We start from the raw sequence: 14,892 nt of genomic DNA, 5'->3' as shown, positions 1-14,892 counted from the left end.
CGCCTGCGAATCTCGCAGCTGTTGCACCTGCAAATCTTGCTGCTGCTGCTGCTGCTAATCCTGCTGCTGCTGCTGCTGCTAATCCTGCTGCTGCTGCTGCTGCTGCTGCTGCAGGTGACGGGGCGCATGAGGGGTTTTGGGTTTTTGGTTTTCGCTTTTCCTCATTCGGCCAAAATGGCTGTGGGCCATCACCAGTTGGGAGATGTTGTGGTGGAGGTTAAGAAGGCCGTGGACAAGTGAGCCGCAAACCCTAATTTAGGGTTTAGGGTTTGGGGTTTGGGCGAGCGGCAGCTGGGGCTCTCTGCGAGCAGCAGTGCACTCGTTGGGCCGAGTGGGTGTAGACAGTGCGGCCCCAGACCCTAATTTAGGGTTTTGGGTTCAGGATCTGGGCAACCACCAATTTAGGGTTTAGCTATGCTGCTTAGAGAAGGCGAGACAGTTGTAAAGAGCCCCAAACCCTAATTTGGGGTTTTGAGGTGCAGCTAAACCCTCAATCATAGTTTGATGGCAGTGCCAATCTCTAGCGAAAGGCAGGATGCTGTAGACGACTTGACTGCAGCGTTAGCCGCAAACCCTGAATTAGGGTTTATCGAACAGGCCAAACCCTAGTTTAGGGTTTAGGGATAGCCCGAAGCCTAGATCAGCGGTTTAGACAACTCCAGTTGCAGAGGAGTGGCCAGGACACTAAACCCTGATTTGGGGGATATTTAATTCGAAAAGCGTGATTGGGCGCAGCAGAGCGAAACCCTAATTTAGGGTTTGCTGCTGGGGCTTTTTCTTTGTAGCTCCTTTTTGGTCCCTCTCCCTTATTTTTGATTCTTTTTTCTTCCTTTTTTCAATCAGTTTATATTTAAATTGATTACTTTTAATTAATTATGTTTATTTATTTATTTATTTATTTATTTATTTAAGGGTTTTGTATTTTATTTAATTTGCTTTTCTTGCAGAGAGGAAATGCGAAACCAGAAAGAGGCAGAGGCGGCCAGCGGCGGCGGCTCAAGCACCTCCAGCAAACCCCGTGCGTCTTCTAAAACCCTAAACCCTAAACCCTAAACCCTAATTTGAGGTTTACGTAGGCTTCGGTATAATTCTAAACCCTAGTCTAAGCCCCAGCCCGAGCCCTAAACCCCAGTTTGCGCCCAAGTCCGGACCCCAGCCCAATGAGCTCTTTTCTAAACCCTAAACCCTAGCTCAAGCCCTTCATAAAACCCTAATTCAATCCTAAACCCTTGCTGCTGCTGCAAACCCTAAACCCTAGCTTAAACCAACCAGTCTTGGCGGCGGCGAAGCAGCAGAGTGTTTTCCCACCTTTGTCCTCGCAGCCGTTCGGGTTTAGGGTTTAGGGTTTAGGGTTTAGGGTTTAGGCCGCCGTATATCCCTAAGGACCTCAACTTAGGGTTTAGGGTTTGGGGTTTAGGTCTCATGGCTAAGCGCTGCCTGACATCCCTCAGAGCTCAATCTCCAGTCCCGAGGGCCCAGGGTTTAGGGTTTAGGGTTTAGGGTTTAGGGTTTAGGGTTTGTGCGCAGCGCCGCGGCGGCCCCCGCCTTCTGCGCAGCAGGGGGGAGTGATGGTTCGTTCAATGAGAGCAGCAGTTCCTGCTTTAGATTTTGTTCCATTAGAAATGACTTTGCATCCTGTTGCTGCTGCTGCAGCAGCAGCAGCAGCAGGGCCCCCCCGGGGGCCCCTGCAGGACCCCTACTCCGTGTTTCCCCACGCCGCCGTGGCTGCGCCTGCTGCTGCTGTTGCTGCTGCTGCTCCTGCTGCAGCAGCAGTTGCCCCCAGCGCCTACGGCGCAGCTTATTATCCTGTGGGGGAGCCGCAGCAGCAGCTGAGTTATGGGGGGGCCCCCGGGGGCATGTTTGTGTCTCCAGGGTACAGTTATGTTGTAGCGGGGGGCCCCCAGGACATATACGGCCACCAAGCAGCAGCAGCAGCAGCAGCAGCAGCAGAGCAGCAGCAAATCACAGACCCCTATGACGTCCAGGGCGCCATGAGGGCCCGAGCAGCCAAAATGACCCAGAGGTCGCAGCCCTACTGAGCAGCAGCAGCAGCAGCAGCAGCAGCGGCAGCAGCAGCAGCGGCAGCAGCAGCAGCAGCAGCGGCAGCAGCAGCAGCAGCAGCGGCAGCAGCAGTGGGGTGGGGAGGTGCAGCTATTCTTGACTTGCCTCTGTGCGTGGTAGGGTGTTTGCTGCTGTGCTTATTCCTGTGCGGCGCACTTATTCTGCAGCAGCAGCAGCAGCAGCAGCAGCAGCAGCAGCAGTGTGAGGCCGAGGGGAGGGGGCAGATGTAAGGGGCCGAGAAGCAGCAGCAGCAACAGCAGCAGCAACAATAGTGTAGCAGCAACTCTGTCCATAGCCGTTGCAGCCTCTAGGGAGCCCGAGAAGACACAGCAGCAGTAGCTGCAGCAGGAGCAGCAGCAGTAGCTGCAGCAGGAGCAGCAGCAGTAGCTGCAGCAGCAGCAGCAGCAGTAGCTGCAGCAGCAGCAGCAGCAGGAGCAGCAGCGCTTGCTGCTAATGCAATAGGCTGAGGTCAGCAGCAGCGGCGGCTACCGCCGCTGAGAAGAGCGCAGTAGCAGCAGCAGCAGCAGCAGCAGCAGCAGCAGCAGCAGCAGCAGCAGCAGTTGGTAACTCGTTGCAGCGGCAAAGGCCAAGTTGTCTGAGTAGAGTCCTCGTGCTGCTGTAGTGCTGCTGAGGGATATTTAAAATCAAAAATAAATAAAATGAAAAAAAAGAAAAGTCAGCAGCAGACTGTGTCCTGTAGCGCTAATTGGGGTGTACGTACACCTGAACTAGTTGGCCACGAAGGCAGGAGTGATTAAAGTAAATCTAATTTATATTTGTTTCAATTTTAATTAAATTTAATTTACATTTACTCAATTCCAACCATTTAACAGCACAGAGCTGCCTATACACCCCAGCGCTTGCGCAGGCACACCTGCCTATACACCCCAAATTTTTAAACTTGACTTCAGAAGAACAGCAAACGGGGCCTTCTCTAGGGTTTAGGGTTTAGGGTTTAGGGTTTAGGGTTTAGGGTTTAGGGTTTAGGGTTTGCGCAGCAGGCAAGCGAGAGCAGCTCTAGGGCCTAGGGTTTGCTAGGGTTTAGGCACAGGGGCGCAGGAGAGGCTTACGCTAGGGTTTAGGGTTTAGGGTTTAGGGTTTAGGGTTTGGAGCGAAGTGCAGTCAGCGAGCAGCAGCGAGGCTTCGCACTTGCGACTAGGGTTTGCTCTGAGGGTTTAGGGTTTAGGGTTTAGGGTTTATTTCTGGCCTCTGAGGAACGGAAAAGACAGAAAATGAGAAATAAAAAGTAAAGGAAAGATTTAAACTAAAAGGAAAGAGACTCGAGAAAAAAGCTCTTAACGCGGAGCTCGAAGGGACCCTCGGGAAACCCTGCGTGGCTAGGGTTTAGGGTTTAGGGTTTAGGGTTTTGCCACCTCAAGCCCTGAACAGATACGGAGTGCCCCGTCGCAGCGGGCGGAAGGGTTTAGGGTTTAAAAAGGGTTTAGGGTTTTAAAGGAATACAAAATTCCAAAATGAGGGTTTAGGGTTTTCTGCTGGCGTGTCGCTGCGGCCTTCAACGCCTAGGGTTTAGGGTCTAGGGTTTAGGGTTTGGTAAGCCAGTCTTTGTTTCTAAATTGATATTTATTACTATTAACCACAATGAATTATTGCTATTATTATTATTATTAAATGTTATTTATTATTTATTATTTGTTGATAATTGCTGTCCATTTGTTCCTCATTTGTCTTCTTTTTATTTTCGACTTCACTCGTTTTGAGTTTTCTGGTTTTCTGGTTTTTCACTTTCGTCTTTTGGCCCTTAAACCCTTTCCACCTCCATTTGAATTTAATTTAATTGAATTTCATTTTAATTACATTTAAATTTCATTTAAATTTCATTTAATTCCATTTTAATTTGAGCTCTTGGCTTCGGAGTTGAATTTGCATGCAGCCCAGGTGTACGTACAGCGCGCCGGCCCTTGCATGCGTCCTTTTCTTCGGTTTAAACGAAAATAAAAGCGGATTTCTTCATTTAATTTGTTTTATTTTATTATTAATTGAATTTAAAGTTCATAATGACTTTTTTAAAAGGCTTTTTGCCGCTTTTTCGCCTTTTTTCCTCCAAATCCCACTTTTTTGTTTCGTCGTTTCGAAGCAAAGGCATTTGAATCTTCCGCACGGAGAATTTATGATCATTTATTATTTTTTGTTTATTTTCTGATTCATTATTTATTTATGTATCATTTAATTATCATTTATTTCTTATGTGGCATCCATTTATCATTTATTTATCATTTGTTCTTTATTCTTCGTTTGTTCTTGTGGAAACTTCCGCAAAGCCTTTTGGATTTAAATCGGAGAATAAAATTGGGCTTTTAAATTTAAAATTTAAAAAAAATAAACAAATCGGGTGGAGAATGAGAGGCAAATCTGTCAATAAATGAGAAGCACTGGAGGACCTAGAAAGTCTGCTGCTGCTGCAGCAGCAGCAGCAGCTGCAGCAGCAGCTGCAGCAGCAGCTGCTGCAGCAGCAGGAAGGGCGGTGGGGCTGCATGCGCAGCAAAGGGGCGATTGTTGCAGATTTGCAAACAGGGAGGGTCCTGATTTATTTTGAAATGCATCTTGCGTGCAAAAATGCTTTTAAATTTAAAATGAAAAATGCTTTTAAATTTAAAGTTATAAAAGTTAAAAATTTCTTCTGCAGTTTCTTTTGTGGGGGTTGCGGTGTACGTACACTGCACAAAAGGAGGCACTTGAGTTCTTTTCTGAAGCCCCAAATTCACTTTCTGAGTTTTTAAAATAAAATAAATTTAGAGAAGGCCCTTCGTAGTCTTAGGCGTGTACTATTTACTTATTTATTTATTCATCTCTGCGTTTATTTATTCATTTCTTTGTTTTATTATTTATTTATTTTATTATTTATTTGTATAGGGCCGTTCGTTTATTTATTCTTTGCAGGCAGCTTCATTAGTTAATTATTCAGTTATTTTGTTATTTATCACTTTTTTGTTTCCTTATTAGTTATTTGTTGGTTTATTTTTTATTTATTTAATTATTTATTATTATTACTATTTATTGTTTATTATATGTTAATTAATTTAATTATTTTCGGTCCTCTGGAACAGCGGATTCGGAATTTGAAGCATTTCGGCATTTGTGGTGTATCTACAGCTCCGTCATTTATTTGAAGTTCTTTTAGAATGATAAAAAGGCTGGAGTGTACGTACACCTGAGTCGAGTGCAGTGCAAAGAAATGAAAAGCGAAATTTAATAATTCAAAAGTTCTTTGAAATTGAAAAATATGATTTAAAAATCCACAAGTGCAAACGTAGGCAAGTCTAGAGGAGTAAATATATTTCTGCATGCAATTAAAATAAAAAAGAAAAGATCAAACAGAAAATCTAATTCAAAATAAAAGTCCAATTTATATTCCGTTGAAAGAAAAAATAAAAGGAGAAAAACGGAGAAATTCGTTTAGGCCCTAGTGACGGGGTGTACGTACACCTCAGAGTTTCAGATTTCTGCAAACGGAAAAGTGTCGAATTTGAATTATTTTGGAATTTATTTCACCACTTTTGTTTATTTGTTGTAGAATTTAAATTAAATTCTTCAATGTTGCATTTATTTTCGCGTTTTAAATCCCGGTGACAGAATTCTGAAATGACTTTCGAAGTTTCTTTTAATTGTCTTTTAAGGAAATCTTTTAATGTTTAATTCGGCATTTTCTAAATTTGTTTTTTAGAATTCTTTTGAACTTTTATTAAGATTTCTTCCCAGAAAAGAAGCACTTTTCGTAAATTTGCCAAAGTAATTAAAGTGCATATTTACATAGTCTATTTTAGACTCCACAAAGTAAAATAAATGGCATTTAGAGGAAATTAAAGAAATAAATAACATTTAAAGGAAAATAAAGAAATATTAATGGCAGACAAGCAAAAAAAGAAATGCAATTGCATTTAAATGTTTTCAAAATAAACAAATGAAATTCTTCGCATGCCCGCCCGCCTGTACATACACCCCAGACGTGGAATAAATGGCGCAAATAAATTTCACAAATTTTCATTTAAAATAAAATAAATGAATTCATAATTGTTCTTTCAGCCTCTTTCGCATGCAGTTTACTTTATATGTTTGTTGAAATATTTATTTATTTCTTTTTGTAAACACTTTTATTTATTTCAAGTATTATTTAGTGCATCTGTACAAGTTAAATAGACATAGAGATTATGCATAATGGTTATGTATAATATATTTTATTCTACTTTATTGTATTTTATTATTATTACATTTTATATTACTTTATTATGTGTAACATATTTTATTCTACTTACTGTATTTTATTATTACATTTTTTATTAGTTTATTATGTATAGTATATTTTATTCTACTTCATTGTATTTTATTATTATATCATTTTATATTACTTTATTATGTATAATATATTTCATTCTACTTTATTGTACTTCATTATTTTTACATTTTATATTACTTTATTATGTATAATACATTTTATTCTACTTTATTGTATTTTATTATTACGTCTTATATTACTTTAATTTATTATTTATAATACATTTTATTGTACTTTATTGTATTTTATTATTATTACGTTTTATATTACTTTAATTTATTATGTATAATATATTTTATTCTACTTCATTGCATTTTATTATTATTACATTTTATATTAGTCTGCTTTATTATGTATAATGTATTTTATTGTACTTATTGTATTTTATTATTATTACATTTTATATTAGTGTACTTTATTAAACTTTATTACATTTATTTTACCGCACTTTCCTACGTTCTATTATTATACATTTTATTTGATCACATTTTATTTTATTTTACTTTATTGCACTTCGATATACTTTATTTTACTACGTTTTATTATATTTTTGTACTTTATTACCTTTTATTCTATTGCAATATTATTGAGGTATTATTTATTTTATTATAAGTAATTGTACTTTATTTTATTTTATTTTATTTTACTGCATATATCTACGTATAGGTGTACGTACACCTGAGCGCATGCATAGAGGTAACTGCAGTAGAATATAAATGTTTCAGATTTAGATTTATAATTTATGTGTAGGTGTAGATTGTTATTTATAATTATAATTGCAATTATAATTATAATTATAATTATATTTTGAATTATATTTATATTTGTAGTTCTATATTCGTGGTTTTCTTCCGAGTGCTTGAGTGCATGTTCAGGCAAAAGCACTTTTGCAAAATTCCCAAAATCTATTTTCCGAAAAGTTCAATTAAAATACCATTTTAAAAATAAATAGACTTATCGGAACTGCTTCTGTTGCAAATAAATTTATTTTGGAGATTTAATTGCAAAGAAATAAATCAAAAAGAAATATTCGAATATTCAACCAGGTGTATGTACACCTGCCTGAACATGTAGTTTTCCACTTTTTTGGTTCCGATTTAAAATGCATTTATTTGCATTTAATTTACATCTGACTTCATTTATTTGTCCATTTAATTTAATTTAAATTTAATTTAGATTTAAATTGGATTTAAATTGCAACTAAGTTGGATATTAGTACAGGCCGCGTTTTTCGCTCTAAGTAAATTTTCCTTTTGCTGCAATCAAATTAAAATGAAATAAATGGCAAATTTGTTTTTTTTAATTTTGTAAAAAAGCTCTAAATAGAAACAAATGCCAAATATTTATTTCTCATAATTTACCAATTGAGGGGAATTAAATGATTTTTTTGAGACAAAAAAGAAAAACAATTCATCAAATTTGAATCCACAAGTATGAGAAGAGCCAAGTGCAAACAAATATGGCAAAAGTTGAATAGAATGGATACACAAAGATATATATATATTTAAATAGATGAAGTAGATTTATATTTGAATAAATAGATAATATATATTTATTTATTATCCAAGTAGCTGTTTATACGGGCCAAGTCCGGCAAAGTGAAGTGCTGAAAGTGCTGCTGCGTGAGTTGGTGAGGTGTACGTACACCTCGGAGCAGAGCGCAGAGTGCGGCGGCATCGGCGGAAAAGAAATTAAAAGAAAGAAAAGAGTCATAAAAAGGAAATAAATAATAAAAGTGAAAGCAATTAGATGAAAGTGTAGAGGAAACTGCTCATTTCGGCTTCAAAGCGAGGAAACGGGGTGTACGTACACCCGAATTTCACGCTTTTTTTTCTCAAGAAGGCTTCAGGTAAACTTGAAAAGAGACTTTTCATTTCTAAAAAGATTTAAATGCATTTTCCCTTTGAAGATGCCCTAATAGCTGTTCTTTGCAGGGCGCTGACACTCGCAAGGGTTTAGGGTTTAGGGTTTAGGGTTTCTGATGTGCGCCGCAGGTGTTTTCTATCCCTCATTTCGCCTTCTTTTGTTTTCTTTTCGATTGCATTTATTGTTTTTTCGTTTATTATTCTTTATTTTCATTTTTAGGTTTGTTTTATTTCCCTTTTCTTTCTAGCGCATGCGGTGCTGCTGCGGCGAGGTGTACGTACACCCGAGCAGCAGCAGCAGCAGCAGGGCCACCTGCAGCATTTCAACTTCTGCTTTTCATTTCTTTTTTAATTTCAAATTCTTTCGTTTAAAACCAAATGCTTGTAAAACTGTAACTGAAACAACTGAGGGAATGTCCCTGCTGCCTTTTATTTGCTTCGCTGACGCCCCCAGCCGCAGCAGCAACAGCAGCAGCAGCAGCAACTGTAGCAGCAGCAACAGCAGCAGCAGCAGCAGCAGCAGTGTTGAGAGTAAATTATAAAGATAAACGTTTGCCATTTTGCGGCAAGTTTTGGTGTCTCTTTTGCTGCTGTAGATGGAGCGTACAGACACCCTAAATGATATGTTGGTAAAATGTTTTTTCTTATTTGTTGCATTTTATTATTTAATTTATAAATACACATTTGAATTGTTTAATATATAAATAAATAAATATTTATATATCTTTAATAATTTATTTTGCATGCAGCAGATCATTTATTTGAAACGGCCTTTTCCTGGGGTGTATGTACACTGGAACGCCTCCTGTCTTGTGCTGCTGCTTCCTCGCTGCTGCTGCTGCTGCTGCTGCTCGCTTCATCGGCTGCTGCTTCTGGCTAGCTGCTGCTGCTGCTGATCTGGCTACTGCTGCTGCTGCTGAACTAGCTGTTGCTTCTGCTGCTGATCTAGCTGTTGCTGCTGCTGCAGGTCTAGTTGCTGCTGCTGCTGCCGATGTAACTGCCACTGCTGAGCTAATTGGTGCCGCTGCCGGTTAGCTGCTGCTTCTGATCTAGCGGCTGCAGCTGGCTATCTGCTGCTGCTGCTGCTGGTGGCTAGCTGCTGCTGCTGCAGCTGGCTATCTGCTGCTGCTGCTGCTGCTGCTGCTGCTGCTGGTTAGCTGCTGCTGCTTCTGTCGAAGACACCTTGCTGCTTCAGGAAGGCATGGAGAGGCACAAAGCGCTGCTGCTGCTGCACCTTTTCCTCGTGGGTCAGGTGGAGGGGCATGCAGCAGAGCTGCTGGTTAATGGACCTGCTGCTGCTGCTGCTGCTGCTGCTGCTGCTGGGCCGAGTCAGCTTTATGGCCAGTTTAATCTTTCCCAAAAAGTAAATTCCTGCTGCTACCCGCCGCAGCAAAGAGGCCCCCAAGTTGTTTTGCTGCAGGTACAGCGCCAGGGCTCTGTCCACAGTCATTGCCTGCAGCAGCAGCAGCAGCAGCAGCAGCAGCAGCAGCAGCAGTTGAGTGGCAGCAGCAGCCTGGGCGGCAGCAGCAGCACTTTGAGAAGCAGCGGCACCAATATTAAATAGCAGGAGCAGCACAAGCAGTAGCAGCAGCAGCAGCGCTTTGCGAAGCAACGGCAGCAATTTAAGCAGCAGCAGCAGCAGTACAAGCAGCAGCAGCAGCAGCAGCAGTTAAATAAGCAGCAACAGCAGCAGCTTAATGGGCCCATTTGCTGCTTTTACTTGTCCCTCTTTATTGCTTTGCTGCTGGCTGTTTGGTCCCGGCAAACAACAGCACAACTAGGGTTTAGGGTTTAGGGCTTGTTCTAGGGAAGCTAGGGTTTAGGGTTTAGGGTTTAGGGTTTAGGGTTTAGGCTTGCTTTGTCTTTGTCTCTCCTAAACTGCTTTCCATCTTCTGCTGAATCGCTGGCAAATCTGTTTTGCTGCTGCGGCATTTTGCTGCTGAGAAAAGAAGCAGCAGAAGAGCTCCTCAAGGGGCTGCTGCTGCTGCTGCTGCTGTCGTGGCTGCTGTACGCCTCATCCGCTGCTGCTGCTGCTGCTGCTGCTGCTGCTCGCCGCTGCTCTCGGGCCTGCTGGTGCTCCATTAGCTGCTGCTGCAGCTGAGCAATCCTCTCTTCCTGCAGCAGAATCTGCTGCCGCAGGGCGTCGCGGTCCATTTGCTGCTGCTGCTGCAGCTGCTGCTGTTGCTGCTGCTGGTGCTGCTGTTGGGAGTCAAAAGAGGGGTAGCCTGCAGCAGCAGCAGCAACAGCAGCAGCAGCAAACATTGCTGACATTGCTGCGCTGTATAGACACGAGTCGACTGTCTAAAGAAGCAGCATTAGCAAGTGCAGCAGCAGCAACAGCAGCTGTTGCTGCTGCTGCTGCTGCTGCAGCAACGGCAGCGAGGGCCAGGAGAACAACACAAAAACAACAAAAGAAGAAGAAGCAGCAGCAGCAGTAGGAATAGGAACCACAGGAGCAGCAGTTACAGCTGCAACAGCAGCAGCAACAGGAGTTCACGAGAAGCAGAAGCAGCAGCAGCAGCAGCAGCAGCAGCAGCAGCAGCAGCAAGAAACGGCGCTTATCTGACTGTAATATGATTCTTGTTGGTTGCTCCACTGTTCCTCTGATGGGTAGAGCATTTGCTGCTGCATGAAGAAGTCTTGCTGCTGCTGCTGCTCGATATGCTGCTGCTGCTGCAGCATTTGCTGCTGCTGCTGCTGCTGCTGCCACAGGAGCTGCTGCTGCTGCTGCTGCGCCTGCAGCGCTGCTCTCCGCGCTCTTTGCTGCTTCAGCTCCGCGGGAGAAGGCCCCGCGAGACACAGCAAATGAGAAGCATCGATTTCTTGCAGCTTTTGTCTTGCTGCTGCTGCTGCTGCTGCTGCTTCTTGCTGCTTCCTGGCTTCTTCCTGCTGCCGCTGCTTCTCCTGCTCCCGCGCAGCCGCAGCAGCAGCAGCAGCTGCTGCTGCTGCTGCTGCGGCCTCCTGCTGCGCCTTTTCTTGCTGCTGCTTCTTCGATTTTGCAAGCAGCTGCAACCGCAAAAGTTATTCACACAGTGAAAATGAAAAATGAAAAAAAGGAAAATAAAATAATAAAATGAACAAATTAAATCAAATCAAGAAAAATGAAAATGATGAAATTAAATTTACACATTTGCTGCTGGACTTTCGTGCATGCAGCAAATCTTCAGCTGTACACCCACCTCAAAAATGAGCATTATCTGCTCCTGTGTTAATTTCGACATTTATATTTATTTATTCGAACAAATATGTATATTTAAATAAATATATATATATTTATAATATTTACATATTTACTTTATATTTAATGAAAGTTTATACTTCATATTTGCAAAGACTTGCAAAAAATTTCAAGTAGAAAAATGGCAAACGGCTTTTTAATATGACCACTTGACCCTCAAGAGTCTAAAGTATTAAAAAGCTCTTGAACTTTCATTTATTTTATATTTATTTGGATTTTATTTTAAATGTTTTTAAAATATTTTTGAAAGTTCCAAAAAGCAGCAGTGGATCGGTGGAGGCGCTGGGGTGTACGTACACCCGAAACCGCGCGGCGAAAGCGGCAGCCGAAAAAGAAGAAAAGCGGCGGAAGATTTCTTTCAAATGCAATTAAAAGAATTTAAATTCTAAAAATAAAATAATTAAACTTAAATTGTAAAAATAAATAAAAACAAACAAATTAATTCAAACTCTTCTTGCCTCTTTGCTCAAGGAAGCTGCCACAGAGTTGCTGACGGAGAAGCAGCCAATCGCCTTCAGCGAGCGGCACAACTCTTCTGCTGCTTTGTTGTACAAGGGCGCTGCAGCAAACAGAAAGCAGCAGCAGCAGCAGCAGCAGCAGCAGCAGCAGCAGCAGCAGCAGCAGCAACAGGAGAGGCAGGGCTATGGATGGTGGTTCGGAAGGCGGGTTTCACTTTTGGCCTGAGTGAGCAGCAGTAGCGATGCTGCTGCCGCTTGCTGCTGCATGCCGCTGCTGCTGCTGCTGCTGCTGCCGCTGCTGCTGCTGCTGCTGCTGCTGCTGCTGCTGGGTGTTGCTGCTGCTGCTGCGCCTTGCTCTGATTCCTAGGCTCACCCTGTTCGTTGGGCACGCTGATGACGGAGAGCGCGTTGCTGCTGCCGTCGGGGAGCAAGTAGTCGCTGCTGCTGCTGCGTGCTGCTGCTGCTGCTGCTGCTGCTGCTGCGTCCATAGCGCCGTGGATGCTGCCGTAGCCCAGAGACACAGAGCCCGGGGGCGGCCAGGAGACCAGGGGCCCCTCAGCAGCACTGAGGGCCTTAAGCCTGGCTCCAGCGCCGGCCTGCCGCTGCTGCTGCTGCAGCAGCTGCTGCTGCTGCAGCTGCTGCTGCTGCTGCTTGTCGAGGCCCGGCAAGGCGCCCTGCCCCGCCGCTGCTGCTGCTGCTGCTGCTGCTGCTGGCAGCAGCTGCGGGGCCCCCAGCCTGTTCGTCAGTGCTGCCAAAGTGGGGGCCTTCGGGTTCCGCGAAATGCACGGAGGGGCCGAAGGCGCTGCGTGGAAGAAAGGCGAGCCCGTGAGGGAAGAGGGGATGTAGGCGCTGCCCACAGCTGCACGCAAACAGCAGCAGCAGCAGCAGCAGCAGCAGCAGCAGCAGCAGCAGCAGCAGGGTGGAGGTGTGAGTGTCGGCGGACGGGCGGGTGCGCGGCAGCTGCTGAAAGAGCGGCGTCTGGAGGCAGCAGCAGCGACGTAGGGGAGGGCGCAGCAGCTGCAGCAGCTGCAGCAGCAGCAGCAGCAGCAGCGGGGGGCTGCTGCTGCGGCGCTGCTGCTGCTGCGTTGCTGCCAATGGCTCACCTGCAGCAGCAAGACACTGGGGGGGCCTGACGTTCGTGGGAATGAGGCGGCCAACGGGCTGCGCAGCAACGAGGGAAGAAGAGTGTTGAATAAGAACAGGCAAAGGATCTGGACGGGATTCGCTGCTGCTGAGGGGTCGAGTGGTCTCTGAGAGGACCAGCTGGGGGGCAGCGGCGTGCTGCTGCTGCAGCAGCTGCTGCTGCTGCGCGAGCTGCTGCTGCTGCTGCGGTGCCGCCTGCATTGCTGCTGCGCCGGCGCGAGAGGCCACTAGGAGGCGGTGCTGCACCAGCGACTGAACAAATCCACAGAAAAGGCCACACAGCGAAAGTTAAGAGGACAAAGAAAGGCCTTCTGCGCTGCTGCGGGCCCGCGCTGCTGCAGCGCCGCGGCTGCGCCTGCTGCAGCAGTTCAGCTCCTGCCAGCCTCCGCAGCAGCACGAGAATCCCCCGCAACACAAATGCACTTCTGCTTTATTATTAGTCCAGAAGACAAAGAGGGAAGGGACGCAGAAGCCACAGAAGGGCAAAGAGGGAGAAGATCGAGGGGAGTGAACGCCGCGGCTGCGAAACCGAAATTCAAGAATTTGAACGGGCCAGTTTCCTCAGCTGTTTGCCCTTAATTGAACTTCTACTTGAGCTTTGTTTTCAATTTACCCCGAAATGCTCCGAGAAGGCCGCTGAAATCTCCCCAGTCGCGGCCAATTTGAAGGTTCTTCTCGCTGCGAGCGCGCGCTCGGCGTCGATTCAAGTTGGCGAATCCGCGGCGGGATTGCGGGAAAGCTGTCGTGTTTTGCAAGAATAAGAAGAGGAAAAAGGAAAGAGAGTTTCTTAAAGCCGAATCGCTTTCAAATACGCAAACATTTGCCCCGAAAATGCCATTGTAGACCTGAAACCAGCAGGCAGCGATTGCTGCGCTGCCGAACGTGCTGAGGCCGCCTAGCTGTCCACTCCCGGGCGTCTTCCTGCGCTGAAAACTGAAGACTAAAATCAAATAAACTTTAAAATCATTTCAAAAGTATCATTTCGTGAGCTCCAGCCTCTCTTCAGCACCTAACAATTCAGAAACAGTTGCTGCTGCTTGCCGTTTCCGCCGCGTCGCCGCCGACACCGCGCGAGTTAGCTGTGCGTCTGGCTCTCTTTTGCGCTACTTTTCGACTTCTTTTTAAATGAACAATCAAAAAGGCCAAAAGCGTTTTTATTTCTTGCATTTTTTCTTCAAAAGACCCGGAGAATCGGCTCTGCAGCTCCCGCCGGGTTGCGGCTGCACACAACCGTCCATGCAGTTTCTGTTTCTCCCATTCTCGCAAGCAAACCACTTTTCTCCTTTATAATTTATCTTAAATACACTTATGCCTTTTAATTAAAAGGATTAGATCCATTTCAAGGAAAGTTCCGCCGCGGATTCCCGCAGCTCCAGTGTCTTGTCTCGAGGCAGCGCGCACAGTGAAGACGCACAAAGCAAGACGCCCTCAAAATGAGGTCTCAACAGGAAATAAATACACTAAAAGGCAAAGAAATACGTGGAAAATGAATAAATAAACAAATAAACAATAAATGGGACATTTAAAATGGTTTCTGTTGCTCCGATTTGCAAGTTCTTCTTCGAAATAAGCTGAATTCAACTTTTAGGAATCGACTTGCACCAGCCACGCGATCAGCCTCATCATTCTCTTCTTTTTTCTTCTTATTTTCTTCCATTAATGAAAAACAGCCAACCGGGAACTTCTTCCCGAACAAACAAACTCCGCCACAGCCCAGCTGCAGCAGCAACAGCAGCAGCAGCAGCAGAAAGCCTACTCAGCTACTTCGAAGCTGCAGCAACTTGACTCACTTCTGCCCCCAAAGCAGCAGCAAAGGCAGCAGCTTTTGCTGCTGCT

The 14,892-nt window shown here is 44.4% G+C and overlaps 3 protein-coding genes across 3 annotated transcripts in view; 1 reads left to right on the top strand and 2 right to left on the bottom strand.

The window, feature by feature from the left end:
• The window catches only part of ENH_00081240 (RNA binding protein, putative), a gene marked incomplete at both ends in the record, with an annotated part of 3,869 nt that extends 1,830 nt beyond the window's left edge, over positions 1–2,039 (top strand). The window contains 3 exons of the mRNA XM_013577800.1: positions 114–236; positions 948–1,018; positions 1,528–2,039. Coding sequence (XP_013433254.1) covers positions 114–236; positions 948–1,018; positions 1,528–2,039 — 706 coding nt within the window. The remainder of the gene's footprint in view (positions 1–113; positions 237–947; positions 1,019–1,527) is intronic.
• Positions 2,040–9,370: 7,331 nt separating this feature from the next.
• On the bottom strand, positions 9,371–9,667 carry ENH_00081230 (hypothetical protein, conserved; the record flags this gene model as incomplete). The annotated part of the gene is made up of 1 exon (XM_013577799.1): positions 9,371–9,667. The coding sequence occupies one exon, from the start codon at positions 9,665–9,667 to the stop codon at positions 9,371–9,373; it is 297 nt and encodes a 98-aa protein (XP_013433253.1).
• A 383-nt stretch (positions 9,668–10,050) lies between these two features.
• ENH_00081220 (hypothetical protein, conserved) lies at positions 10,051–13,257 on the bottom strand (the record flags this gene model as incomplete). Its single annotated transcript, XM_013577798.1, is given in 4 exon segments — positions 10,051–10,425; positions 10,430–10,442; positions 10,785–11,223; positions 13,017–13,257. Coding segments are annotated over 4 exon segments (1,068 nt in total).
• Between the last annotated feature and the right edge of the window lie 1,635 nt (positions 13,258–14,892).

The sequence above is a fragment of the Eimeria necatrix genome, genomic scaffold (assembly GCF_000499385.1).
Source record: "Eimeria necatrix Houghton genomic scaffold, Enh_scaff88, whole genome shotgun sequence".
Taxonomy (NCBI): domain Eukaryota; phylum Apicomplexa; class Conoidasida; order Eucoccidiorida; family Eimeriidae; genus Eimeria; species Eimeria necatrix.
Note: the sequence above shows the minus strand (reverse complement) of the source record. Positions and strands in the feature narration are given on the sequence as shown.